At 46.9% G+C, this 27,058-nt stretch overlaps 1 protein-coding gene across 1 annotated transcript in view; it reads left to right on the top strand.

The window, feature by feature from the left end:
* Window positions 1–27,058, top strand: part of LOC117011676 (uncharacterized) — a 72,173-nt gene that overhangs the window by 11,218 nt on the left and 33,897 nt on the right. The window contains exons 2-3 of the mRNA XM_033087180.1: window positions 11,633–11,789; window positions 24,396–24,668. Coding sequence (XP_032943071.1) covers window positions 11,646–11,789; window positions 24,396–24,668 — 417 coding nt within the window. The 5' untranslated portion in view covers window positions 11,633–11,645. The remainder of the gene's footprint in view (window positions 1–11,632; window positions 11,790–24,395; window positions 24,669–27,058) is intronic.

Raw genomic sequence — 27,058 nt, 5'->3', positions numbered from 1 at the left:
AGGTGGTATCTCATTGGGGTTTTTATTTGCATTTCTCTAATGATTAGTGAGATTGAACATTTTTTCATATGTCTATTGGCCATCTGTATGTCCTCTTTAAAGAAATATCTCTTCATGTCCTCTGTCCATTTTTTAATTGGGTTGTTTGGTTTTCTGGTGTTGAGTTGAATGAGCGTTTTATAAATTTTGGATATTAACCCCTTATCAGATGTATCATTGAAAAATACCTTCTCCCATCCAGGAGGGTACCTTTTTGTTTTATTGACGGTTTCCTTTGCTGTGAAAAAACACAGTGTTTGCTTAAATGCCAGAAAAAACTCCACCTTTTCCTCCTTCTCTGCCATTATCCATATTCTTTGATTTTACAGTGGTGTCCCAAACATTGTCTATTGTTTGTGCATCTCGACCACAATGCAGTCCTTCAGCCTACCCTTCTATCTGTTGATATTGAAGTTGCTAAAATACACAGGTGCTGCATCCGGCAGCGTCTTCAGTTTTTATCCAAAGCCCACCTTGTGAGCTGAGTGAGCTTCTGGCAACATAATACGAGACTACAGTTCCTCCACAGCTTCCTTGTTATTTTATATTTTCACTGAATTGCAAGCACAGGAAATATTTGAAAATTAGAGCTTTAGTATTCTGAAGCTGAAAGTCTTGTAGAGTGCTGTGTCAATCACTAAGCCGTTGTCTCTAAGCCGTTGTCAAACCCATCCTGTGCTCTGTGGTGCTGGGGCTGGGACTCAGAAAACCTCCTTTTTGTTTTTCAAGCTGACACCCATGAGGCTCTGCCAATAGGGGGCGCTAGATGTAAACTGCAAGGCTGCAGGTGGAAGGGGCTTGCTCTGGGCCCCACTCCCCCGCTTGTGGTTCCTGTGAATATCACTCCAACAATGGTTCGTCGCCCTTGCGGTGACAGTTCCTCCCACGGGGGCAGCTGGTTCCTGTTTGATCCCTTTTGTAATGTTTGTAGTTTTTCTAACACTTGCAAAGCTCGTCTCATCCTGCCCCTCTGAGAGACTCCAGCACCAGCTACCCAGTGCCTCCTAGAGGTCTGAGTTCCACTTTGCCTCTACCCAAGCTCAGAGACCCCAGTTGCTCAGAAACACCAGCATCAGCGGGAGCAGCTTGCCCTGTTGTTGTCTGAGGAAACTTCCCTTCCCTTGCTGGAGAACTGTCCCATGAAATGAAATTCTTATACCGTAGCATTTTATCTTCTGAATAATGTCTTGGACCATAAGTTGAATCACTGAGATAAGAGTGATGGATAGAAAAAAATAGTAACCTTAGACTCTCCTTGCTCAGGGGGAGTCCCCACCTCTTGTCTGGCAGTAGACTCATTTGCTATCCCCAGGAAAACCCCTGGTTCTGCAGTGACCATTGGATACAGTTGCATAAATATAATGCAATCATGAAGGTCTCTTTCTCAGCTCACTGGCGCACACTTTGCAAACAGATTGTAGAAATGTGACACCTTTGAGAGCTTGGAGAAGAATAGGTTTCTTCCAGGCACCAAAATCTCTTTCTTTTTCAAAAAAAAAGTGATTTTATAGGGGAAGGGGAACAGGACTTTATTGGGGAACAGTGTGTACTTCCAGGCCTTTTTTCCCAGTCAAGTTGTTGTCCTTTCAGTCTTAGTTGTCGAGGGCGCAGCTCAGCTCCAGGTCCAGTTGCTGTTTTTTTTCTAGTTGCAGGGGGCGGAGCCCACCATCCCTTGCCGGACTCCAGGAATTGAGTTGAGAGCCCACTGGCCCATGTGGGAATCGAACCGGCAGCCTTTGGAGTTAGGAGCATGGAGCTCTAACTGCCTGAGACACCGGGCAGGCCCCTCCTTTTTTTTTAATGGGTACCTGTATCATTAGAATACACAAAAAGAGTCAGCAGAGTCAACCTGTACTTTTTTTTCCCCTGCTTCAAATTAGGAGCATGTGCTCCATTTAGGAGGAAACTGTCAAGCAGCCCCACCAAGACCCATTTCATCAGCCTTTGGTATACAACCTGTATACAACTTCTGTACACAATTGTATATAACTGCCTGAGAGAAAGAGTACTTTGAAATGCATTTATTGAGAATTCCACACTAGTCCAACAACTCTGTGGTCTGGTAATTCCTGTCATGACTTTTCTGAAATGGACAAGTCAACCTTCAGAAAACACATAGACAGATTTGTTCATTGAAATATTTTGCCTTTGGCTGAGCACTGAGCCCATCTTTCCCTGGAAACCTCCTCCTCCTCTGCAAACCTCTCTGTCCTGACAGAGCAGAGCAGTGGTCAGTGGTTTTAATAAAAAGAGTCTGAACCTGCTAAGAATTTAATGAGCTGTGCTTTCTGATATCTGATGTCCCTAAGCTGATGGTTTTTCTTGGTTGCTTTCGAGCAGAGCCTGAGACTAGGGCTTCGCTTCAGGCAACTTGGGAGGTGATTCCAGAAGAGAGGAGAGTGAGACAGGGAGGAGAAAAAGCAAGTATGAGTGGAGGTTATCTCTCTCTCGGTAGGGGCTTGATTCTGTCACGACCTGTGGGAAGCAGAGACCACTCAGAGCTATCTGCCAAAGGCCACAGCCTGGAGCATTTCTCCACTGGCTCCCACTGCCTATTGATTGAAGACTACCTGGGGCTCTTCACTGTCTTGTGCTTCTTGAATGCAGGTAGAGTGGAATAGTGTGTGGGAATGCAGAAAGGTGCCAGCACAAGCTGGAGGGCCTGTCACAGCTCCCATGAAACTGTCTTCTGTAGCTGCAGCTCTAATTAGAAGGGATGGATGGGATGGACATGGTCACCAGAGGGGAGCAGTGGGCTTTGCAGCCATCTTAGATCAGAGCCCTCGCTCCATCACTGATTAGCCGTGACATCTCCGCCCTGTGTCAGCACAGCACACACTGATGAAGCACACCTTCTCTCTCTTGCTGTGTGCATCAGGGTCTTGCAGCTTAGCTGACCCTACGACGACTCCCACATGGTCTCCCTTCTCCTTTTTCATCCCTCGGCTTCTCCACCTTCCTACTCTGTCTGTTCTCGGGGTGCAGAGGGGCTGCGGAGCTCCAGCCCTCAGTGTGCCCTCCTGCTGCTGCTGACTACAGCCTTGTGGGGTTGCTATCACATTGTACTTTCTTCAAAAAAATTCACTGCAACCCACTGTGCTTTTCTTGTAAGTGCTGATGTAAACGTTTCTCTGCCAGAACCTGGTAGCATTCTAATACTGCCAATACTTAGATTAATGTTGACACTTTTGTTGACCCTCTAAATATAGATAAGCTGAAGTGGTTCAGCTAATGTCAGCATTCAGGGGCCTAAACTTTCCAAATTGACTACAACCACTCTAGAGCTTACTTACTGCTAGGAAAAGTGTCATATCTTGTGGGAGATAGGGATGTTTTTCTTTTGCAGGTAATAAGAGTTACGTAAAAATTAAGCTACTCTTCAGAGTCAAGATGGCGGAATAAGTAAATGCTGTGCCTGCTGCCTCCCCTGTCCAGATTAAAATTACAACTAAATTATAGAACAATTAACTTTAAGAATCATCTGAAGGCTAGCTGAATAGAACCCCTATACCTAAGGATGTAAAGAAGAGGCCACATCGAGACTGAGCGGAAAGGGGAAAAAATTAAACTACTCTTTTTTTTTTTAATCTTAGCTGCCAGGATACTCTGAGTGAAAAATGTATGTTCCAGTGTTAGCAATGATACTTGACTTGTTTCCTGATGTATTCGTCTCTTTCCCTGGATAGTGAATTCTTATTTCAATTGTCCTAATACATAGGTCTTTTTATTGTGACCTGACTCAAATCCTCTTGAAGCAGTATGTAGAAAATGATGCATGAATTATTAGAAGTGTCACTGCCCCCATGAAAATACAAAGCCACTGTTGGTTGTTCGGTCTTCCTGAGTGTAACACCTTTCAAAGCCAGGATTTCTAAAGCCTATTCTACAAGATGTTGCTAGTTTCCGTTCTATTAATCGTTTAATAATTCTGAAGACATGTGGTGTTTTAGTTAGGATGTTTTGGGTTGCAGATTTGGGTTGCATCTAACGCACAGGCTTGAACATTAGAGGAGATTCACTGGATTTTGTGACATGAGTGTTCCTTGGGCTTCATGTGTGGTTTGCTCAAGGTTCTGCTTCTGGCTCTAGTTCCCTTAGTTTCTCCTACCGTGTTTCTCCAAAAATAAGACCTACCCCGAAAATAAGCCCCAGTTAAGATCGTCAGCCAGACGGACGTATTTAGTACATTATGACAATGTTCCAGAAGAAGATGGCATGACTGTAGTTGAATAAATGTAGATTGTTGCACATGAAAAAATAAGATCCCCTGAAAATACGCCCTAATGTATCTTTTGGAGCAAAAAGTAATATAAGACCCAGTCTTATTTTGGGAGATACCCGGTAGCTTGGCTCTCCTCTGTGTTGACTTTTTCTTGAGGCTGCTTCCCTCGGCAGGGGCTGGGGCTGCCAGCTGCTTCTGATGAAAGCCCTGTGCTTTACTCTGCTTGGGCCACATTTGCTGAAGCCCATGCCTGAACCAAACCCCGCAGCAGGGGGAACAGGAGTGCTCTGATGGTGCTGGCCTCGGGCCCTGCCTGCATCTCTCAGACGAAGTCCTGAGGGGCTGCACAGTAGGGTAGTGTGGGGTAGACTGCAAGACAGAGAGGGAGGTTTATTACTCACTCCATCTGACTCATGAAAAGAGGACAAGGGAAGACTTTGACCTACCATGAGGAGAGCTACTGTAAAACTGTGTATATGCATTTATTTGGGATGCACAATGTCAGATTGGGCCTTGTAAATCCTATCAAAACACACTCACTCTTTTGTTAGCCTCCAGAAAGAATTTGTCTTGTAATGAACAGGTGGAAAGCTTCCTGCAACTACATTCCTTATATAAGGTATGACAATTAAGTTCGCGAACTCATCCTAGAACAAGTGCTACATACCTCATTGCTAAAAATCACTGTGGTCACCTTCGAAGTACTCCCCTTGGGAAGCTATGCACCGACGCCTAGTCCACCCTTCAAAGCAATTTTGGAACTCTTTTTCTGAAATGTCCATCAGAACTGTTGTCATATTACCCTTGATGTCCTGAATGTCATCAAAATGTCTTCCTTTCAATATTTCCTTTATCTTCAGGTAAAGAAAGAAGTCATTGGGGGCCAGATCAGGTGAGTAGGGAGGGTGTTCCAATACAGTTATTTGTTTACTGACTAAAAACTCCCTCACAGACAGTGCCGTGTGAGCTGGTGCATTGTCGCGATGCAAGAGCCATGAATTGTTGACAAAAGGTTCAGGTCATCTAACTTTTTTATGCAACCTTTTCAGCCCTTCCAAATAGTAAACTTGGTTAACTGTTTGTCCAGTTGGTACAAATTCATGATGAATAATCCCTCTGATATCAAAAAAGGTTAGCAACATTTGTTGCAGTATGTTCTCAAACTTAATTGTCAGACCGCATATGTAACATTTGTCCACCAGACATTTGAAGTTTTATAGGGTCCATCAACCAATCAACAGCTGATTTGAGATTTGATTTTAGTGCATCAGAGAGTGAGAGGTGGGTTCCATGTGCCCAGAGAGCAGACTTGGCTCAATGTACCCACTAATTGCTTTACCCCAGAAAGATCCTTAATGGAATGAATACATTTCTGCAAAGAGTGCTCAAAAAGAGTCCTGGACACTTTTTCCTCATAATTAACCGAGAAATATTCCAATTCTTTTCAGAAAATAAGCTTTTTCTTTTCTAGTTTCTATATTTTCCTATATCTGGCTATAATTTGTGTCTGAAGTAAGCATTTAATAGAGGGCTATCAGAATTTATGGAAAAGAAGAAACCCCATGCGTGCACGCACACATATCCCCAGATACACAGATGATTGTTTCCTTTACCTCGAGTATCTTTTCCCCTGCGGACTAAAGTTAAGACAGTGGCCTCTGTCAAATGCCTTTTTCTGGAGGAGCTCTACAGCCTTCGAGTTCCCTTGCAGAGCTGTGGCTTGGCCGTATCCCATAGCATAGGCAGCACTGGGTTCGCGAGTAAAATGACCCAGGGTGAAAGAATAGGCATATTGGCTAGGGGAGAATGGGACATGCCCCAGGAGACAACCTTTGCCATTTCTCTACCCGGACTCAGATGTCTTGAGAACCTGTCCACTGCCAGGTGAGGCCAGGGTGCCTGCGTCTCACCAGGACTTGGAGTGAAGTACGAACCTTAGTGGCTTTGTCCTCATCGAGGAAACACCAGGCCAAGGTGGCCCGAGCTTCTCTCTAGGACAGGAAAAGTGCTGTGTGCTCTAAGTGTTGTTGTGATCTGTTTGGTAATTACTGTCAATTACTCAATACCTCTCTCCACCTGTCTTCACTTCTACTGTAAAAAGCAGCAGTGAGGAAATAAAAAAACCCAGTTGTTGACTCCCGTGTGTTTTGGGGATGGCACAAGACCAGCAAGTGAACCAGGACTGTCTTGCCCAGAAAGACACTGCTGCACACACACCCCGGCCCATAAATACTAGTCTTCACCCAAATGGAGCCAGTTGGTGGAGATGTGTGCCGGTGCTGACGTGAGCTTAGCCATAGGGGTGCCAAGGAGGAAAAGGGGAGAACCGGGAAGGGCAAGTCGGGACTGGGGAACCAGAGCAATTAGGAGCTCCCCCTCAAATGGAGTGGTCAGCCATTCAAACTACAAGAGTCAAAGCGTTGTGGATTGATTGACTCAAAGGCTCTGGATTGATCTGGCTGGGACGTGAACTGGCTCTAGACCAAAGCTCTGGATCTTGGGACCCAGCGTGTAGATCAGCTTGCAGAAGCCCCATCATAGGAATGTTGTGAACACTGGGATTTCTAGAAACCCCCTTAAGTAGGGAGATCTGCCTGGGACAGCACAGTCTGGTCTTCAGCAAAAGCCTGGAGGATTACTCAAATCCATCCACAGCTCCACCTGCCAGGGGTTAAACTCACTGGGCCCAGCGTCCTGTAGAATTGCCTTCACCTCATGGCAGTCTCAAGGTCAGGCCATCACCCTGATGTTGATGAGGACATTCTCTATGTGACACAGTCGTTGCTTCCCCGGCACTCTCAGGAGAGATGTGACCTACTTGAGGAACAGGAAACTGGCACTTCTCAGCATGAGACTTATTTTTATCTTAAGAACACTGTGAACCAGGTAAGTGTCTCCTCTGAGTGTTACAAGTTTCTTAAAGCCAAATGTCAGTATTAAACCTGTGTATAGGGTTTTCTAATATGTCTTCTTTTATTTAAAAGGTGGTTTTTTTTTTTTTTGGTGAGTTCATTTTTTGATTACTAGTGAGATTGAACTTATTTTGTTTTAAAGATTCTTTTTTGTGTGTGAGTTTATTTTTTGATTACTAGTGAGACTGAATTTTTTTTTTTTATTTGGGGAAGGGGAACAGGACTTTATTGAGGAACAGTGTGTACTTCCAGGACTTTTTCCAAGTCAAGTTGTCCTTTCAATCTTAGTTGTGGAGGGTGCAGCTCAGCTCCACGTCCAATTGCTGTTGTTAGTTGCAGGGGGCGCAGCCCACCATCCCTTGCGGGAGTCGAACCGGTAACCTTGTGTTTGAGAGCCTGCGCTCCAACCACCTGAGCCATCTGGCACTGGCCCATGTGGGAATCGAACCAGCAGCCTTCGGCGTTAGGAGCATGGAGCTCCAATAGCCTGAGCCAACGGGCTGGCCCCTACTGTGCCTTTTTACATTGACAGACTTCTGGTTTATTTCACACCTCTATCCTTATTTCATTCCTTCCTTTTCACCTGCATTTTGCTTCTGTTACCTTGATGCATTTTATGTATCCTTTTAGGTTGCCTTCCAGTGGTGTGCTAGAAACTGCAATTGTTAAATATCCAGGAATTTGGTGAGTCCCTTGTTAAAGAGCTGACAGCTTGAGATCAGCCCAAGCCACGGTGGGAGTATTTACACCGTGGGTAGAGGTAGATACTACTAAATACGTCTTCCCTCCCGTCACCCCACCCCAAGAGTTCGTTTACCAGCACACCACTGTTTAATTCCTTTCTGGAAAAGGTGGAGTCTTAATACATGTGTAAAGGTATTGTGAAATTATCTACCGTGTTTAAATATGATGCATAATTTTAAAGCTTAAGATCAGTGGTGCTGTTTTGGGTCCAGAAACGTTTCAAGAGTAAATAAACTTAGGAAGTTATGATTTACTGATGGCAATGGAAAACCAGGATTCATCTAAAATGTGCCTTCTAGTCAGCTTGGCTATCGTGCCACTGTTCTGTAAAGGAGGACATTCATATATGTGCGTGGGGTGACAACTGTTTACATTTCTGTTGATACCGTTTTTAAGTTGTACTCTGGTAGAGCTAAGATTTGGGTAAATCTAGCAGTATTAGAAGCAAGTTGATATCCTAGTCAATGTGGGATGGTTGCTAAGGGACCAGTCAATGCAAATGAGAAGTAATAATAGCTCTGATTTAAAAGGGTAAAGAATTAGGGCTGGGACAGGAAAATTGCTCCCTACAGAGGACAGGGGTTTTGCAGTGACAAATGTAGATTCTTGCTACACAGCTCTTCTTTCTGCTTCTGTCAGAGGACAGAGAGCCAAGCAAGAGTGAGGATGGAGCAGAAGACGGGAAAGCTGCAGTCAGCACTGGCAGAGGCACTGGCTGCTCTGGTCTCCCGTTGCCTTGGAATACATGCAAATAACCGCCACGGAAAGCAGTTTGTTATCCAGTGTTGGCCCGGCAATCAGAAACTTCGGTAACAACAGGAAAGGGAAGAGAAAAATATCTCTGGCAGTAAAAGAACAAGTCCTGGGCTACAAACAATGATACCGAAGACAGCTGGAAGGTGTCCCAAACCTGTTCTTGGACCTCTTTTCATCTTTCTCTTCACTTCCTCCTTTGGTGGTGTTATCTAATCTCACAGCTTTATTTTAATAAAGTTCCAGTGTATCATTTTTTCTTTCATGGATTGTGCTCTTGCCTCACTGGACCCAAGGTCATAGAATTTCTCCTATCTTTTTTCCTAGAAGTTTTATGGTTTTGCATTTACATTTTGGTCTTTGCTCCATTTTGAGTTAATTTTTGTCGGGAGATGTGTCTAAGTTCTTTTTTGTGTATATAGACATCCAATTGTTCCAGCACCATTTGTTGAACAGACTATCCTTTTCCCAATTAATTGACTTTGCTTCTTTGTCAAAGATCAATTGACTATATTTGTGTGCGCCTATTTCTGGGCTCTCTATTCTGTTCCATGTCTCGTGACTTTTAATATCACATATGCTGGTGATTCTTCAGTTTATACGTCTAGCCTGGACTTCATCCCTGAATTTCATGCACGTATGTACACTGCCTCCCTGCTAGCTCCACCTGAATGCCTAACAGAATCTCAAACCGACCACCTCTAAACTTAACATGGTCCCCTTCTCCACCACCCAATCTGGTCTTCCTCTCCCCTCAGTTAATGGCAATTCCATCTTTCCTGTTGTGCAGGTCAAAGACTTGACCTCTCTCATTCTCTCATGCTTCTCATCAAATAGGCCAGGAATGTCTGTTGGCTCTACTTCAAAATATATTAAAAATCTGACTGTTTCTTGCCATCCACACTGCTGCCGTGCTGGTGCCAGCCACCAGCATCCCTTGCCTAGGTCTCTGCAGTAGCCTCCTAACTGGTCTCCCTGCTCCTGCCCTTGCTTCCATATCGTCTGTTGTCCATGGAGCAGCGAGAGGGATCCTGTTAAAGTCCTATCATGTTCCTCTTCTGCCCAGTTCCCTCCAGTGTCTTTCCATTGAATTCAGGGACTTTATGGTAGCCCCTGTGATCTTTTATCACTTTCTCTACCCTCTCACTTCTCCAACCTCCCCTCCTACTGCTCCCCTTGTTCACTCTGCTCCTCACTCCTGTCCACCCTGGCCTCCTTGCTGGTTTGCAGCCTTTCTGCACAGGCTGCTGCCTCAGGGCCTTTGCACCAGCTCCCTCAGCGTGGCACGTTCTTCTCCAAGATACCCATGGGGCCTACTGCCTCACCTTCAAATCTTTGCTAGGCGGTCACTGCCAGGGAATGAGGCCTCCACTGAGTAACCACTGAAATCCCCCCTTGCCACGGGCACTTTTCATCCCTATCACCTTACTCCATCCCTTGTCCCCTTCCCTTTGAACAGAACATTTCCTTACTTGTAAGTTCCTCGAGAGGAGGGTTGTATGTCTGTGCTATATTCCCAGCACCTTGAGTTGTGCCAGCCTAAATGTTGGTAACTGACAGATGTTTGCTGAGTGAAGGAATGATTGGAAGAAGGGACGACTGGCGTGTCATTCTCTGCAGGAGCAGCCTACGGGCCTGCTCCGCTTTGTGGCCAAAATGATGGATGTTCCCCTGGGTCAAGCGGTCATTGAGTTGCTCACTGAGACAAGCGTGTAGGAATGAGGGAACTTCTGGAGGCTGGAGATGGGGTGGGGTTGGAAGAGGCTGATGGGGGCAGGTCTGCCATGTTCCCCGGGGAGGGAAGGGGGGCAGTGGGGAGACCCTTCAAGCTTCTGAGGAAGCTTGTCTTGCCCCTGGAGACAGCCAGCATTTGGATAACCCCCTCAGATGTTATCAACAATTAGGAGGGTGACCTTGAGGCACTGGACAAGGGAGGTCTCTTGTCCAGCTCCTTCCAGCCCGTCCTTGCATATCTCCTGTCTCTCCTCCTCAAGCTGAGGAGTGGAGACCCAGCAGAAGAGGGGAAGCTGGTGCTCCAAGTAAACCCCTCCCCACTCCTGACACCTCCAGGGAGCCTTGCTGGAGGCTGTGAAATGGACTGAGCTCTACCAGAGTAGCTCCGAGGGCGGGAAGGGCCATTCCACTCAGTGTGGCTGATGGCAGCGTTTACAGGAGAGAACAATGTGTTATGTTAACTAAGTAAAGTGTCTAAGAGAAAATAAACAACGTTTGGAGGACTGGACTTGCAAATCTCAGTCTTTGAAGAACAGCAAAGCGTAACCTTTGCTTTATGAGGCGGCTTTACTCAAGATACGGGGGTGGGGGGCGCAGAAAACATAATTCTCTAAAAATATTTCAGATGTTGGTCCAGGTTTCTTCAGAACAGAATTTAATGCAGTAGGCTCATCTGGGCAGGGAAACATGCTGAGGGGGTACAGGCCCTGATCTCAGCCCCATGCTGTTTGACTTCCCCAGGGACGTTCCCACCGTAACTGGGGAGACAGCACTTGACCTGAGCCCCCATCTCCCCAAAGTATGCTGGTGATCCCTGGACAGAATCATAGAATTTTAGAACGAAAGGCGTGCATTAGCTCAATTCTTCATGATACACAAAGTGAGGCAGGCTCAGAGAGGCGGATGGTTTGCTCAGGATCACGTAGCAAATTAGGGGCTACAATAAGCAGAAAAATGGCCCCGAAAGATGTCTACATCTGAATTCCCAGAACCTTCTAACATGTTTCCTTACTTGGCAAAACACAGCTCTGCCAACACCTTAAGTTTAACCCCGTAAGACTCAGATCAAACTTCTGATTTCCAGAACTGAAAGATAATAAGCCAGTGTTGTTTTAAATCATTAAGTTCGCGATATTTCGTTAGCAGCCATGGGAAAGTCACCCCATGGTGAAGCCGACGCTGAAGTGCGCGTGTCCTGACTCCTGTTCCCATGGTCTTTCTGTTGTAGTTCTCAACTGGTGATGAAGAACGGTGATTCCCTGAACAGGTCGAAAGCCCCTGGTCCTGGGATGAGCTGTGCGACACGTACTGTGACAGAGGTCTGTCAGGCAATGGAAGATCTACCAGGTGGGGAAGCCTCGCTCCAAAGCGGGTGGCCAGCTCAGGTATGCTTCAGATGATACCTGCCAGCGTTTTGAGACCTAGAATCCAGGGTGGTCAGTGCTAAAGAGTAGGGGAGGCCACTTAGGGTTCTCTGCCTAAGTGGTAATGGGACCCTGAGCCTCTGGCGTAGGGGCAGCAGGACCTCCGCCATGGAACATTCCCCCATGGGTTGGAACCTGAGCAGGAATGAGGAGGGTGCACGGGTGGGGAGGGCTGGCCCTGCAGGGGTGCGTGAGAGCTCTGTGACAGTCACTGGTGCTAATGGCACCAAATGAATCTTGGGGAATGAAGTGGTCAGCACAGGCCACTCAGCGCAGGGCGGGGTGGGGAGGCTGGCTGACCCAAATCACTTCTCTTTACAGCTGGGACTGCTTTAAGAACTGAGGTGGGGGTGGGAGGAAAGGAGGGAGGGCATGGCCATGAAAGCAGTTTCAGGAAGCTGAACAAGACAGAGGCAGTTGACATGAGATGGAGACTGGTATTTCCCGTCATTGTCATAGACGAATTTAACAGACTCACAACAGTATACAGGTAATGCAAACTCCTGCTATCACTGGTTTACAGCTGTAAAATAAGGATACGTCTCCTTTTAAATGCCCAAATTCCAATAGCTAAGCAGCATTCCACTTTGGCTTGATCCTATGTATGGCCTGCAGAGCTTAGAAAAATCCTAAGGCCTGGTCGCATCCCCAGCTGGGGTCCTATCCCTGACTTGTCTGGAGGCAGCTTGGGCATTGGGATTTGTAGAAGGCCTTGGGAGCCACTGCTTACGTAAGCCCCACTAGCTTCCTGCTGGTGCTTTGCACCTCTCCGACTACATAGCTATGTCTGAGAGTCCCCCAGGAACATGCTCACTGGCGCTTGGGGCAGAGCCCTCCGTGGTCCCTGGCACAGCCTCCAGGCCATGATGCTGGGCCACTGCTTCCCACTCTGGGAACCCATGGCCTCAGGAGATGCTGCTGTCTCTAAGCTGCAGACCCCAAGTATAAGACAGGCCCTCTTGTGAAACCCCACAGGGTGGCTGACGTGGGGCAGCGTGCCCCTGGCCTTCCTGAGGCCCTGGGACAGTGGCAGGAATGGACACCAGAGAGCAACTGGCAAGTCCTAAGGATGAGCTGGCTCACAGGGCCCAAAGAGTCAAGAGCCTTCACAGAGTCGCTGACAGTCGCGGCAGGAAGGGGCAGGTGGTCCCTGCCCAGGAGTGTTCTGGCATCCGCACCACTCGTAGAGCGGACCCCACTGCCCTAGGTGGCTGCCCCCACATCCTTTCTCACTCACCTCTAAGGTCTGACCAGCCCAGGATGATCAACAGTGGGAAGGTCCACTCTCTACAGAGGAAAACTCCCCTCACTTAGACTCCCGCCTGTGGCTTCCAAAGACATTTCAAATACAAACACGTAACGTCGGCATTTTCAGGGTAACTCGGCCCTCCACAGTCTGAGTGACCTCTGAGTGACCTCTGGGTAGCCTACAGAATAGCCTCCTCCATTGGTGGGGTAGGGTGCACAATTCATGACTGTGTCTGTCTCACAATCTCACCGTTTGCTGTGGACCCCAGAACACAACCTCCCAAATAACCCAAATGATAACAGATGACAGTTCACAGCCTGAATCCATCCAGACAATGGCCATGTGTCTCCCAAAGAAACAGTCTTCAGAGTGGGGCAGATTACAGAACTGTGAATATAAAGTAGTTACAAAAATGAATATTTACATGGAATGAGGGGGGAAAAACCATGTCAAACTTCAAATTTTAAAATGTTGAAAAATACCTTCAGTGCACAGAATCCAGGAAAATGACCTACTCTTTTAATTAGTTAGCTGCCTGAGACATCTCTATGCTTTTCCCTATTTTATTTTATTTTTTTTGCCTGCATATTCTTTGATCACCTATCTTACTCTATAGAGAGAATAGAAAGACAATACTTTCTATTTGGCATAATTTCAAATTAGCATAATTTCTTTTAGCATGATCGATCAAAATTTACTTCATCTGGAACCACAGACTTCATCAGCACAAGATGTATCAGATACATTAAAATGGGATCTGACATGTTGGGATACATAAAACATGTGACTTCCACAGAGACGTAATCAGTGTTGGCAGTAGTTTACAGGTTTACGTCTCACAAACACAGAGATTCTGAGAAAAGTTTACCAAAAAAGAGAAAAGAGTGTGGTATGTTTATAACTGTGAAAGCTTCTTCAGCAAGACTATTCCTGATGAGAGAGAATGTTCGCTCTGAATACGGTCGATAAGAACTGAGTCCTTTGCTGACAGTTTTACACACCTGGTGATTCAAAAAATTTTCCACAGACCAGCTATGGACTCTGTGATTTCAAACCTTGTTTCTCCTCCTACCCACATACTTCTGTTGATGGGGTACCCAAAGCATGTTCATGTTACAGTACGACCATGGACCCTCAGCCTTCATGGCCAGGCCAGGGGAACCAGCCCAGCGGTTGGTAGGACTATTCCTGGGAGACATTCTTGTACCAGAGCAGCTGGCAGTAACTCAACTACACAGAGAAATGACTGCAGACCTACGAAATGGATCCCGCTAAACCCAAACTATATGTACCCCCAACCTTATTTCCCTTGTTGGATCCCCCAAATGCCATGGCCATTCTGGCCTGAAGGAGAGTGTGACATAGGGGACAGAGGTGGACATAGGGGATATAGTAGTAGACATAGTCAGTGGACTTAATCAATGGCGGTTAAAATATGGTAGTTCTAGAGATTTTACAGAAACATATGACCATGTTTTCAGGGTCCGTGAAGGGACCTAGCAGGAGAGGTCCCCAAAGCTGGAGCTTCAGAGGTCTGTGTAGATGGAAAGGCACCTCCCGGGGGCAGCTATACATTATCCTCCAGCTCTTCGTCTGCAGATCTACTAGAAGTGGGTCGACCTCCAGACATGAGGAAGTGGGGACTGGTTTCACGTTTGCATAGCCCGAAGGCCATTTAGAATGCCTCAAAATTCAAGCCTCCACCACTTAGGAGGCAGAAAACTACCCGAAACTTTAAGTTTTTCCAATGTCTGTTCATTAAGAGTTCCTTTTTTGCCCATCTAGAACTAACCACTTCCCTTTCTGTATCTTTCTAGGACACTCGGCTGATTTTTTCAGTTATCTGGTGTCAGTTTTTGTAAATGAGTGTTTTACAGATTGGAGTCCGCAAGTTTTTGATGCGAATTTTTAAATGTTATGTTGAGTAAAGTGGTACAGGTGCTCTGGAAAAGTGTGGCAGTTTCTTACAGAACTAAACATATAATCACTAGGTAACCCAGTACTCTCACTGTTAGGCTTTCGTCCCAGAGAAATGAAAATTGATGTTTATACAAAAACCTGTACACAAATGCTCATAGCAGCTTTATCTGTAATCACCCCAAACTTGAAACAACCCAGGTGTCTTTCAACAGGTGAATCATTCAACAAACTGAGGTACAGCCATACCGTGGAAGACTACTGAGCAATAAAAAAGAACAAAATACTGATACACACTACACTTTGGATGGCTCTTAAGGGAATTAGACTGAGTATAAAAGCCAGTCCTAAAAGGTTGGAGACTATGATTCCATGTAGATGACCTGGACATGGCCAAACCATAGTGATGGAGAACAGAGTAGTGGTTGCCAGGGGTTCCCGGGGTGGCTGCAGCCCCGGAGGGAGATGTATGTGGTTGCGAAAGGAATGCTTGTGGTGACAGAAGTGGTCTAGAGCTTGACTGGGGTGACAGAAACTACATGTGTGATAAAGTTGCATAGAACAAAACACACACAAAACTAAACCAATGAGTGAATACATGTTAAACTGGTGAAATATGATTAAGATTGGTGCATCCTGGACATTCTCAATGTCAATGTCACGGTTACTTGACACGATGTTACCATGGGGGAAACGGGGTGAAGGACACATGGGGTCTCTCTGTGTTATTTCTTATAACCACATGTGAATCTACAATGATCTCAAAATAAGGAGTCTAATTTTTAGAAGACTTATGTGGCTATTTCGATGGTAATAGAAAATGAGTATCAGTATATTCTGGATGATCTGAGTGAGCGCTTTTTAGCCTTATAATCTGTTCCCTTGTGGCTCATCAGTACTTTCGTTGGTGTGAATGTTTATTGCCAGTCACTGCTTCAGTAACAACCAGTAGGCAAGGACAGAGTCAAGGACAAGCCTCCCCAGCGATCAGGTCAAGTGTTGGGCACGGGGTACAAACCAGGAAAGATTCTGCAAGGCAGAGCTGAGAAAAATTCTCATGGATCCCCAGAGTTGGCTTTATTATTATAATGCTACTCAAATACATATAAGCTCACATACAGCTATAAAACTTAAACAAATTTCCAACTGAATATAATAAAAACTACAAAACCCATAAAATTCAAATTAGCGGCATTGATTTAACACGACGAATGATGCTGTTGTGCTGAAACTAAATTTCTGATCACAAAGTGGAGATGATACACTGCTACAGAGCTTGCCCACCACCGTCCCATTTGGAAGTGGGGTTTCTTTACTTACAACTCGACCTTTCTAGGGAACCAAGGGGGCAAGTAGGAAAATGCCTCGGACCTTCTAGAACATAAATGAAGCAAAGACCAGTAGTTCTCTACCTTAATAACATGGGTCTTGCTCAGACACAGCCCTAACGAGCGTGGTTAGCTGGTTTTCTGGCCTTTGCAAATAGGGCAGGGGGGTGGCTCCTGTAAGCTGAGTGCTCCTGATGTGACCACAGAGAATCTGACAGGCCTGGTGAGATTGAAAACTTATGAAAAGCAGATACAGAAACTAAATATTTTAGCAACTGAGAGGAAAAGGCACAGAGCTTCGGAGAGAAGCGCATATGACAGCCCAGCATACTAATGGTGATGGTAATGACTCTGAGCAATAAATAAAAGGTTGAGTTAGGCTGAGGAGCTCATATTTAGGAAGAGTGGGCAGTCAGTTACATCTGGACCCTTATGGGTTCTTGCGTTCTGGTCTTTGAACGAACACAGCTCCAGACCTATGCATTTGGGGGGCACTCCCTCCTAGCGGGGAGAGGGCCTGCTCTGTGTGTGTGTGTGTGTGTGTGTGTGTGTGTGTGTGTGTGTGTGTGTGTGGATTGGGATGGGATGGGGAGGAAGACTGAATTCTATGAAAGTCAGAACCAATCAGCCTCACACACGATTAATCATGCCCCCACGTCCCCTGCACTTCAAGGCTGCTGATAATTGTCCTCCATTTCAGGATTTTAAGGCGGCACATCTGACCTCCCGAGCTTTCATCTCCACACGTCTTCATACCTCTTCTGACAGATAATTATGGCTGAGTGTCAGCATAAACAGGAAAGCCGACCTCTTATCTTCAAGTTGGGCACTTAAATGAGCATTTTAAGACAAATTATTAATAACAGTGCTCAAGAAAATGATATCAGAAAAGCTTCTGAGATATTGACTTCTGTTGTGATAGTGGAAGAAAAAGGCCATTTCCATGACAAATAGGGGAACTTTTATGAAGTAATTAAATATTAATTTATCCAACAAGTATTTATTACATACCCTCAATATTCAAGAGATCTTATTAGGAACCACAGGGTACACAAAACCATACATGATTCAGTTCCTAATCTAATGGAATTTACAACAGGGGAGGTTTAAAAAAGATTTATTGTTTAAAAGACCTGCAGTATAAAGAGGTTATCAAAAATGTAGTTCAGTCTTAGCCCTTGAGGAGGTGACAAGTGGGGGCATTTAAGGAGAAGGGACCGTTGAGCTACCCCCGGAACAATACCAGTGCAGTGATGGGCAGGAACAGGAGAGGGGGTGTGCCCCACGGAGGGAATGGTGTGGCCAAAGTTGTGTGTGTGGCAAGGGGGAGGCAAGGCAGCAGTGAGTTTCTCTGGATTATGAAATACTGATGGAGGAGTCACTGGAGATAGGCAGAGACCATGTTGTAAGGCGTTGTTAAATGCCAGGCTAAGGAGTTAAGCTTTACTTTTTTGAGAAGTGGCATGACTTATAGAGGTGGTAGGGAGAGGAGGGTGGCAGAGTGGACAATTAGAAGGGACCAGAATGGCCGCCAGCTAGGAGGCCATTGCAGGGATCCAGGTAGAAGGCCTGTAGAGAGGAAGCGGACATTTTTAAATAGTTTTAGGGAGTCTGGCAAGACAATGTCAGGTAAAGTCTGGAGGATGGTGAGCCTCCCTTTTGGTCAGAAGATGGCAGGACAGAAGATAGCACAGTATTTGATCCGGCTGTATAGGTTCCAGCAGGGAGGGGGGCCTGAACTCCAAGACATGCTCTGCCCAAAAGAGCTTCACCAACTTCAATGTTTTTAAATTAACCTACTCAATCTATCTTATCTGCAGGTTGGTATTTTGCAATTTTGAACTCATCCCAGTCATGTGGTTTCATGAAATGGGCCTTGAATCTCCCCAGAAGGTAACCCACACCTGGCGGTGAGTCCCATACCTATCGCTACAGTTGGTCAAGACCCTGCTCACGTTCTAAGAGTGTGCCTGGCACCATGTGTTCACAACAAACACAGATGTTTGTAAGCATGGTTTCTATGAAAGGCCTAACTCAGATCAGGCCTTCATTTCTTGGTTTGTTCATTGGGCTGAGTATGCGAGTCCTACTATGTGCAAGGAGCCAGGCCACCTCTGTGGCTACCAGCCACAGCGACCTTCCCCTTCTCTGCAATCCTGCTCTTGGGAGTGTGGATGGGTCATCCTTGGTGTGCCTCCCTGGCAAGTTCCTCCTTCCAGAGGTACTAGAGGCGCTAGAGATTCACCTGTTGGATGAGAACCAGACTGCACACCAAGGAGGAGTGGACTGAGGGTCACCTTTGTGGGGAGACTGGGGAGTAAGCGATCATGTCACCTCTAAATGTGTCACCATGAAGCAAATGACATTGCTGGTGCATATGGCGGTGGCAGCTGCTATATCCCCGGTGCTCCATCTGTGCCAGGGACTGTGGGCCGCCTTCTTTAAAGATGGAGAAACTTGTTTTCACAGGGACTATGTAATGTTCCTCAGGTTGCACAGCTTGTAAGCTTGATTCCAACCCACAACAATCGGGCTCCAAACCTTAGCCCTCTGCTGCTCCTTTGGATGTGAAATAGGATTACATTTGGCTGCAGGTAACAACCTGACCACCATGTCCTAAACAGGGGCGGGGTTCCCTGCTTTATTTCCGGGGCTCAGTCCAGGGCCGGGCACATACTAAATGATGATAAATGAATAATAACGTTAAATGAATTCAACAAATGTTAAATGAATACAAGAGTGAATAATTTCCATAAATGATTCTAATATCTTACATCAATATAATGTTTTATTATTAGTGCTGATTCCTGTTTCAGGGGTAACAGAAGACCCTATGCTGTTCTACCTGTGACAACAAATCTGTGCAGAGGCCAGGACTGGTTTTCATATCCCCATTTTGCAGAGAAGGAAAGAGGCTTAGAAAGTTTATGTGATTTGTCTGAAGTCCCCAAGTAAGAGCATTACCGTGTAGAATTTAAAAAAAAAAGGCCTTTTCTTCTGACTTTGAAGTTTTACCCCTTCTCCATCGCTATACCTCGTTCTCTAAATACCCTAGTAGCAGCTAAGAGGCATAGTTTTTCTTTTCTCATTAGCATTCTTTCCAAAATAGGTGTAGAGATTTTCTCAATGGGCCAGTTCTATTAAATGCCATAAGCCAGTCACTCCTTTCCTTCACCTCCCGTATCGTCTTCCATCCTGCTTTGGAAAGCGTCTGTGAGCCTCGTGTTCGGAAGGCAAGGGGAAAAAACATATTAGGTTCTCTAATATGATAATACCATAAAAGAAATGTATGGTGCCCCAGAGGGAGAGAATTACAAATGGATGAAAGGTGACTATGTAATGTAGACGCTATTTTTTTTTTTTTGAGGGTGTAAAAGTAAATAGAAGAAAATAGAGTGCAAATAGAATCTGCAGCAAATGGAAGGCAACGGCCTATTTCATTGGCGCTCCTGCTACAACCCACCTCCCTGCACGGCGATGCCATTTTTAACATTTCCTGCTTTGTCATTTTTCAGGTAGCTCCACAGTCTCTCACTGATTTGCCAGTCTTCTGTAGATTCTGGAGCAGTCGGTGCATGAGGCGTGCCTTGAGCCAGGTCTTCCCTGCCCTGACTTCTGCAGGCTTGGTCCTCCCCACCTCCGTCAAGGTTCTCTGGTTCTTCCCTGAAGTCCTAGCCTGGGCCAAGCAGAGCTGGGTGATGGCTGAGGCTGTGCTTCTCAGTGTTCCCTCCGCTGCGTCCATCGTGCTGCAACAGTCTGTGTGTCCGGCAGTGGGCACAATAAGAGCAGCCCCAGTGAGGGGCAGCGAGGGGCCAGGAGCTATTCTCCCAGGGAAGCCAGGCCTTTGCTGACACTCACAGGTCAGGCTCCTTCACGGGGTCTGGTCTCTGGCACAACCCTTCCCCTCCAAACTCCCAGGCACGTTGTCATGAGATCTCCCACGACAGGGGCCACCCAGGGTCCTGCACAGTGGGGTTCTGCCCACTGCCCTCTTACTGCACGCCTCAGTCTGCCCTGCTTGCCCTGGCTGGTGGGAAAGCTGCTGGGATGCCCGTGCAGCCCACTTCTGCCCTGAAATCCAGCCGCACCTCACCAAGGGCACTGACCGTCAGGAAGTAAATTCTCCTCTTGTTTCCCCCAAGTCTTACCCCATTCCAGACTCCGCCATTCTTGAGGAGGCCCCTGACCCTCTGTCTCAATCTGCTACAGAGGCTCTTTGACTTAATTGCTGGACATCTTTTCTCCTTTGTCCTTGGCCTGCAGCCCTCCCCGCCTGCTGCTTTCCTTGTTCCCCCATCTGGCAGGTAAACTTTGAGTTTTGTTCTAAGCTTTACTTTCTGATTCCCATTCTCTCTTCATTCTGACCTGTCGTGGGCACAGACAAGTCAGGCATCTGTCATGTGGGGTTTCTTGTCCCACTCCCCACATAAGAATGCAGGACATGGTGAGGCCAAAAAGGAACACCCACGGAGCCATAGATAGGGGAGTCATACCACTATATTCTCGCTGGCGGCTGGGTTGGAGACACAGGAAGCAGGAGCCACACAATCCACAATCCGCCATCTGCTTCTCTGCCAACCAACCAACCCCACTTGATAGCTGCAATCCGCGTTTGCTAGCTCAGCCACGGCAGTTATATCAGTCGCCGATGGCTAACTGGTTATAGTTGGTGGTCAACTAGTCACAGCTGATGACCATCTACTACCCGAGCCAGCACCTTTCCACGTGAGGTTGAGAGCCTGGAAACTGCTCTCTGGGACTCTGTCCCCACAGCGTCCCATCTCAGAGTGGAAGGAGGAGACAATTGGTTCCCTCCGGAGTGGGGTTGGGGCTGGAAGGGCCCAGGCAGTGAGGGGGACAGGAGGCTTGTCCTGTGCTTATAGTCCTGCAGCACTGCCCCCTTTCCACTGCTCAGGCTTCCCCTGCCCCCCCCCACCTTGGACTTGCCTTCCAGCTTGGCTAGGCTAGGAGCTTCCCAGCTGGGCCCCACCTCCTCGTGGGCCCACTGCTAACCTTCCACTCAGAGGAGCGCAGACCACTCCTGACTGCCTTTGACCCTTTGCTCTTCCAACCGAATGTCTCACATGGGCCAGGCTTTTGACTGGGGGTAGAAGGCCCGACCCACAGCACCCGAAGGATATGCCATGGGGCAGGTGCAGGAGGGCTCCCAGGGGCTGGGGCCCTGCCCCTGCCTGGCCTACCCTGTGGTTGCTGGTTCCTGGGGGACGTTGGGAATCAACCAGCTCTCCTAGCATCATGCAGACAGACAGGGTGTGCATGCAGCCACTCGAGGGCTGTTTCTGGGGGGCCCTCATCATGGCCTCATTCTCTGCTGCTGTCTGGCTAGCACTGGAGTTTGAGTCTCTCTGCCCTTGCATCACCTTGGGGCTTTCTCCTCAGTGTCCTGACTGCCTCTGTGTCCCTTCCTGTTTCAAAACACACCCCAGGGTGCCACACATGTTCACATCAGAAGTGCTGATAAGCCCCGGGATACTTTCACGTTCTTAAAACAGAACTCAATCACACAAACCCATTCATGATGTTTTTCAAAGTTGAGGTCATCATGTGCAGCATTTCAGTTTCTTCTGAGTTTCATCAGACTGAGCCAGCCCTCCTAGCCTGATACCACCAGGACGCAGATAACATTGGGTGTCTGCACTTTCTAAGCAGAGGTCCTGGGGAGTGGGGAGCTTCTCCCAATAGCCAGCAGCAGGCCACAGCCTGGTGGCTCTCTGGTAGGTTCTCCTTTCTCAGAGATCCAGTCCTGGGCCCCTTGAACACAACATAGTCTTAAAAAGTGAGTGACGTCCAGGGCAGACAAGATGGAAAGCTCAGAGCCCCCAGAGAGCTCACGCGTAAGCTAGAGGGCTGACATACCACGGGGCTCCAGGAGGTCATGGAGGACAAGGTCAGGGGGTTGGGAGCTTCTCGGGGGAGCCTGCCACAGTGGGCATGGGTGTGAGGAAATGGGCCTCTTTAAGCCATGGAGTCAGTTTTCTGTTCTGTGCAGTTGAATGTAATTCTATTTAACACGCACGGGACAGAAAACAAAGCACTAACCCTTTTCATCTCTACTGCCGTCCGCGGATTTTCTTCTCACGCGTGCAATATTGATACAATTTGTTCTTTCCCTCTGCCCACCCCCCCGTCTCCCTCCTTATGGCAGACATCATGTAGTCCGTGCCCTATGTCCCCTCAGATCTTCTCAGTTCACTTTCTTGCAATTTTTTTCACAGCACCACGCCTGCCCTACATTTCCTAGCTAGCCCCCTTGGCCTGCTTTATTTTGTTCCCAAGCACTGCTCCCCTTCCGTTATATACGAGTATGTGCTGCTTTATTCGTGTAAAGTCTGCCTGTCTCCCATAGGATGTGACCTTTATAAGGACAGGGTCTTTGTTTGCCTGTTCCTGCTGTGTCCTCTGTGTCTAGAAGAATGCAGGCTACAGGAGCTACTGCAGTAATATTCCCTGAATGAATGCATGGATGTAGCTAACGAGAAGCCTGGAGGCAGGAGGTCAGAGGTGGTGCAGGGCCCTGTCTCCTTCTTCCTCATACTCCCAAGATGGCTTCCAGCCAGCACATCCATATTCTGGGCAGGCAGAAGGTGAAAGCCAAAGGCCAAAAAGGTACATGCCTACTATTGTTAGTCCTCATGATGACAGAAAAATAACAGCTTAAATCCTTCACGGTTAGAACTATGTCACAGGCCACCAGCTGCAAGGGATGCTGGGACATGGCCTCTAGGAACCCATCAGGTTCTCTGCTGGAAAGGATGAGGCAGGGGAGGGAAAAGGTATGGCAGCCAGCAATGCCTGAACCACCCTGTGTCCTCTATTGCTTCCCCACCACCTGATGTGGTCCTGGGTAAAGATCTCCTGGCTTGTGAAAGGAGTTTTGGGGAAAAAAAATAACTTGTTTGGAGAATGTGTACCTCCAAGCCATTGCATACACTCAGATACAAAGGTGAGTATCCAGGGCATCCGCCATGAACTCTCATAACTCTTTTTGATCATTTAGGTAGAAGGGATTTTTTTTTCCCTTCGAAACTGTTCAATTTTAAGTTCCTGGACAAATGTGGGCATGATACAGGTGTACTTCTTTTTATTGTGCTTTGCTTGATTGTGGTTCACAGGTGCTGCCTTTTTAACAAATTGAAGGCAAGGCCTTCCACCAACAAAAAAATTATAGCTAGCTTAATTGTGGCGATCTGGAACCGAACCCACAATATCTCCAAGATATGCCTGTATTGTTATTCCTCTCCCTCCTCCTTGGTAGAAAACCATGCAATAATTTAATTTCTACACTTTGACTTAATGTCTGATCTGTGCTCAAAGTCTACCACCCTTCTCAAAAGACAGGTTGAACAAAACTGATGGGAGCTAGAAGTCAGTCCTTTCTGAAGCCTGTCATTTCTGCAAAGAGCTTAGCCCACAGGGATGCTAGAGGAGAAATTTCCATAGGTCACTTTTTTTTTTTCATTCTGGACCTACTTTATTTTATTTTGTAAGAAAGACCAGAACTGACTCACCAAAAAGAATTTACATAAAAATAAAATTCTGATATGTAGGAGTTTTTTTTTTTTTTTAATAAAAATCAGCCATAACTAAGCAATACATCCTCCATAGGCCCATTGGGAATGCATAGCAATAATGTTGTGTTTACCTCTTTACTCCCAAAGTGCAGGTATGTATTATAATTCAGGGCAATTCATTGTCCTACTCTGGCATTTATAAAATTCTCATCATAGTATTAGAGTAAGAACCCATTTCCTAGGAAGTATTGTTGTAATGAACTGTAATTAGTGGCTTGTAACCCAGCTGTAATTCATTTTTGGAATGAAAAGACATGTGGACAGCTAAATATTTGTGTGCAGTGTGCTCTCTGAGCATTTACATCAGGCTGGGCTGCTCACCTGGGGCACCTGGCACCTAGGCACGCATGCTGCCTGGGGCAGGCTCGCTGCTGAAGGCCCCAGGCTGCCCCTCACCGAGACTACTGGTTTTTCCACTGCGGAGCTAGGGCAGCCCCAGTCCCAGCGCCCAACCCCAATGCCAGTGTCTGTTGTTTTACAGCTTGCTCATCCTGATTCTCAGCAAGTTGGATGCCCCAAGCCAAACCCGAGCGGCCCAACCTGCAAGAGGAAGCGGGGCAGGCGCCCGCAGGCCAGGCTCACCATGACACCGTGTGAGACCTCGGGCTACAACACGGGACCCGGGCGCTGCTCCGACCCCTCGTGTCTTGTGTTGCAGCCGGAGGGACGCAGGTCCGCAGCAGAGCCTCTCCGCCGCCTGGGGACCGGCGCAGAAGAACCGCGCGGAGACGCAGGGAAGGCCAGCTGGCGCAAGGTGGGTGCAGTGCCTCAAGAGTGGCCCTGGGTAGCCCCCCGACCAGCCCCTTTTTGGTGCGGGTTCAGTTTCGGTGCAGGGCTTCGCCTCAGCCCTAATTCGCTTCGGGTAGCTTGTGCAGCGCGTCTTTGAGGACACTCTCTGCTCCTCACCCCTTCTCCTTGCCAGGTCAGGTGACCAAGGCTGGAAGGGCAGCAATGAAGGCAGTTACACCCCAAACATCTCTCCCATTGATGGAAAGCTCAACATTTAGACCTGCATTCTGTACAACAAGCATTGCAATGTTAGGAATTGTCTTTTACAGTGTATTTTCTGCAAGGTCGTAGACTAAACCACCACAGCCATCAGCTGGGTTTTGTTGATTGCATTACTTTCCAACCTGATAGAGATTCCAGAGGGACATGAAATCCTGTGAATTTCCACAGGGAGGAAGCTCCAACAGAGGACCCTAAAACTGGAGGTGGGAGGTCTCAAAGGCAGCTTCCTTCATTCCTTCAGTCACAGCACTGGAGCGGGAGCTGGGGACACAGGGTCCAGTGAGTGACTCCTGCCTTCACAGCTGGGATCTGTGGGTCACATTTGCAAGGCGTCTGCCATGAGGCAGAGTCCTTCAGAGAGATCCGGTCAACCTCCGGCCCCATGACCACCTGGGTGTGACTCTTCCACATTTGACCGAGTCCTGAGTAGGAAGTATCCGTTGATTCTCTCACTTTTCACCAGCCTCATGGTGTCCACAGAACCTCCTCTTTTAGAAGGAATTTACTAGTTTTTAAATGTAATAGGTTTAGCACTTTTACTTCTTTTGGATGACTTGGAGGGGGGGTAGAATAAAATGAGAATTAAACCGAAGTTTAAACCGGAACAAATGGGGAACCAGGTGTTGAGAGGATTGAGATGAAAGGATGGCCTACAGCTGGTACTGGAGTTCTTAGGCAATTGTCTTATTTAGGAAAACACCTAGGGGTGGAAAGTGAGATTCGGGAAATGTTATTTGGCAGATATCAAGGAATCAAGAAAAATATCTAGATTGCTGTAAGGAAAAAGGGGCCGGTCAGGCTTCCCTCCCTGGGCCAGCGGAGGACCCTGACCAGTGACCCACCGGTCCTATAAGATGGAATGTTGCACAGGCGCTGTCCATCCTGAAGATGTTACTGTAAATACTTTTATGTAAGCACCTTGGCTGTGAGCCACTTTTGTCTTGGTGGAGTATTCTAGGGGTGCAGCTATTTTATGAGGGGTCGGCTGCTGTGGGCTGCTGCTGCTGCTGGTTGCGGGTTGTGACCTGAGAATGTCCAGCCGTGTACAGCGGTGAGAAACCCTGGCTATCCCAGAAAACCTTTAAATAAAGCATGTCTACTTTGCCTTCAGCTCCATACATCTTCCAGCTCCGCGAGTCGCAGACCTTGTCTCTGGGACTCAACCAACTTGGGCAATTGCTTTTTATTAGAAATGAGCAATAACTTTGGGGTAAGGGAGAACAGAAAAGGAAGGGGAAGAGAAGTTAGTGGGTCAAAATGACAGGGGTTTTATTGTGCAATTTGACGTTGTTTGTGTACCTAAAGAAGAACCCATCCTGTCTCCCCTGACATTGACTGAAGTGTTATACCCACATACCTTGTGTGATTGGGGTTCTGTTGGTTTCTTGGTTTTCATAGAACTTGATGGAAGGGGCTGAGTTCTTCATTAACAGCAAATGTGAGGTGGCCTGAATCACAAAATGAACTAATTTAGGAGAAATCATGGTAGAGAGGTGTGTTGGTTAATGTTGTGTGTCTACTTGGCTCGGCTGCGGTGCCCAGATATTTGGTCAAACGTTATTTCTGTGAAATGGTCTTTTGGATGAGATGAACATTTAAAAGGGTGGACTTGGAGTAAAGCAGATTGCCCTCCATTGTTTGAGTAGGCTTCACCTATTACTTGAAGGCCTTAATCAAACAAAAACGGACTTTCCATGAGCAATGTAGAATTCTGCCTGTGCACTGCCTTTGAACTCTGACAGCAACTCTTCACTGAGTCTTCACCGTGCCTGCCTACTCTGCAGATTTTGGATTTATCAAGACTTCACAATCGCATGAGCTAATACCTTAAAATCAATCAATCAATCAATTAATATCTCTATCTGTCTAGTTAACCTCCTGATGGTTCTGTTTCTCTGGGGAACCCTGACTAATAACAGGAGAGGCTATCAGATTTCCATCGAGTAGAGAATGAGGGTTTGAGACAATCTTTGTGTAGATTATTTGAGGCAGGGGGACTCTGCTGACATAAAGGTGAGGACTTATTTTGTTTTTTTGTTTTTATAAAAATTGATTTCTAGTTTAATTTGAGTGTGGTTAGAGACCATATTCTGTAGGATCATAATTCTTTACATGTATTGACTGGTTTAATGG

Source organism: Rhinolophus ferrumequinum, chromosome 19, assembly GCF_004115265.2.
Source record: "Rhinolophus ferrumequinum isolate MPI-CBG mRhiFer1 chromosome 19, mRhiFer1_v1.p, whole genome shotgun sequence".
In the NCBI taxonomy this organism is placed as follows: Eukaryota; Metazoa; Chordata; class Mammalia; order Chiroptera; family Rhinolophidae; genus Rhinolophus; species Rhinolophus ferrumequinum.
The sequence above is the reverse complement of the archived record's forward strand: the minus strand, read 5'-3'. Positions and strand labels throughout refer to the sequence as shown.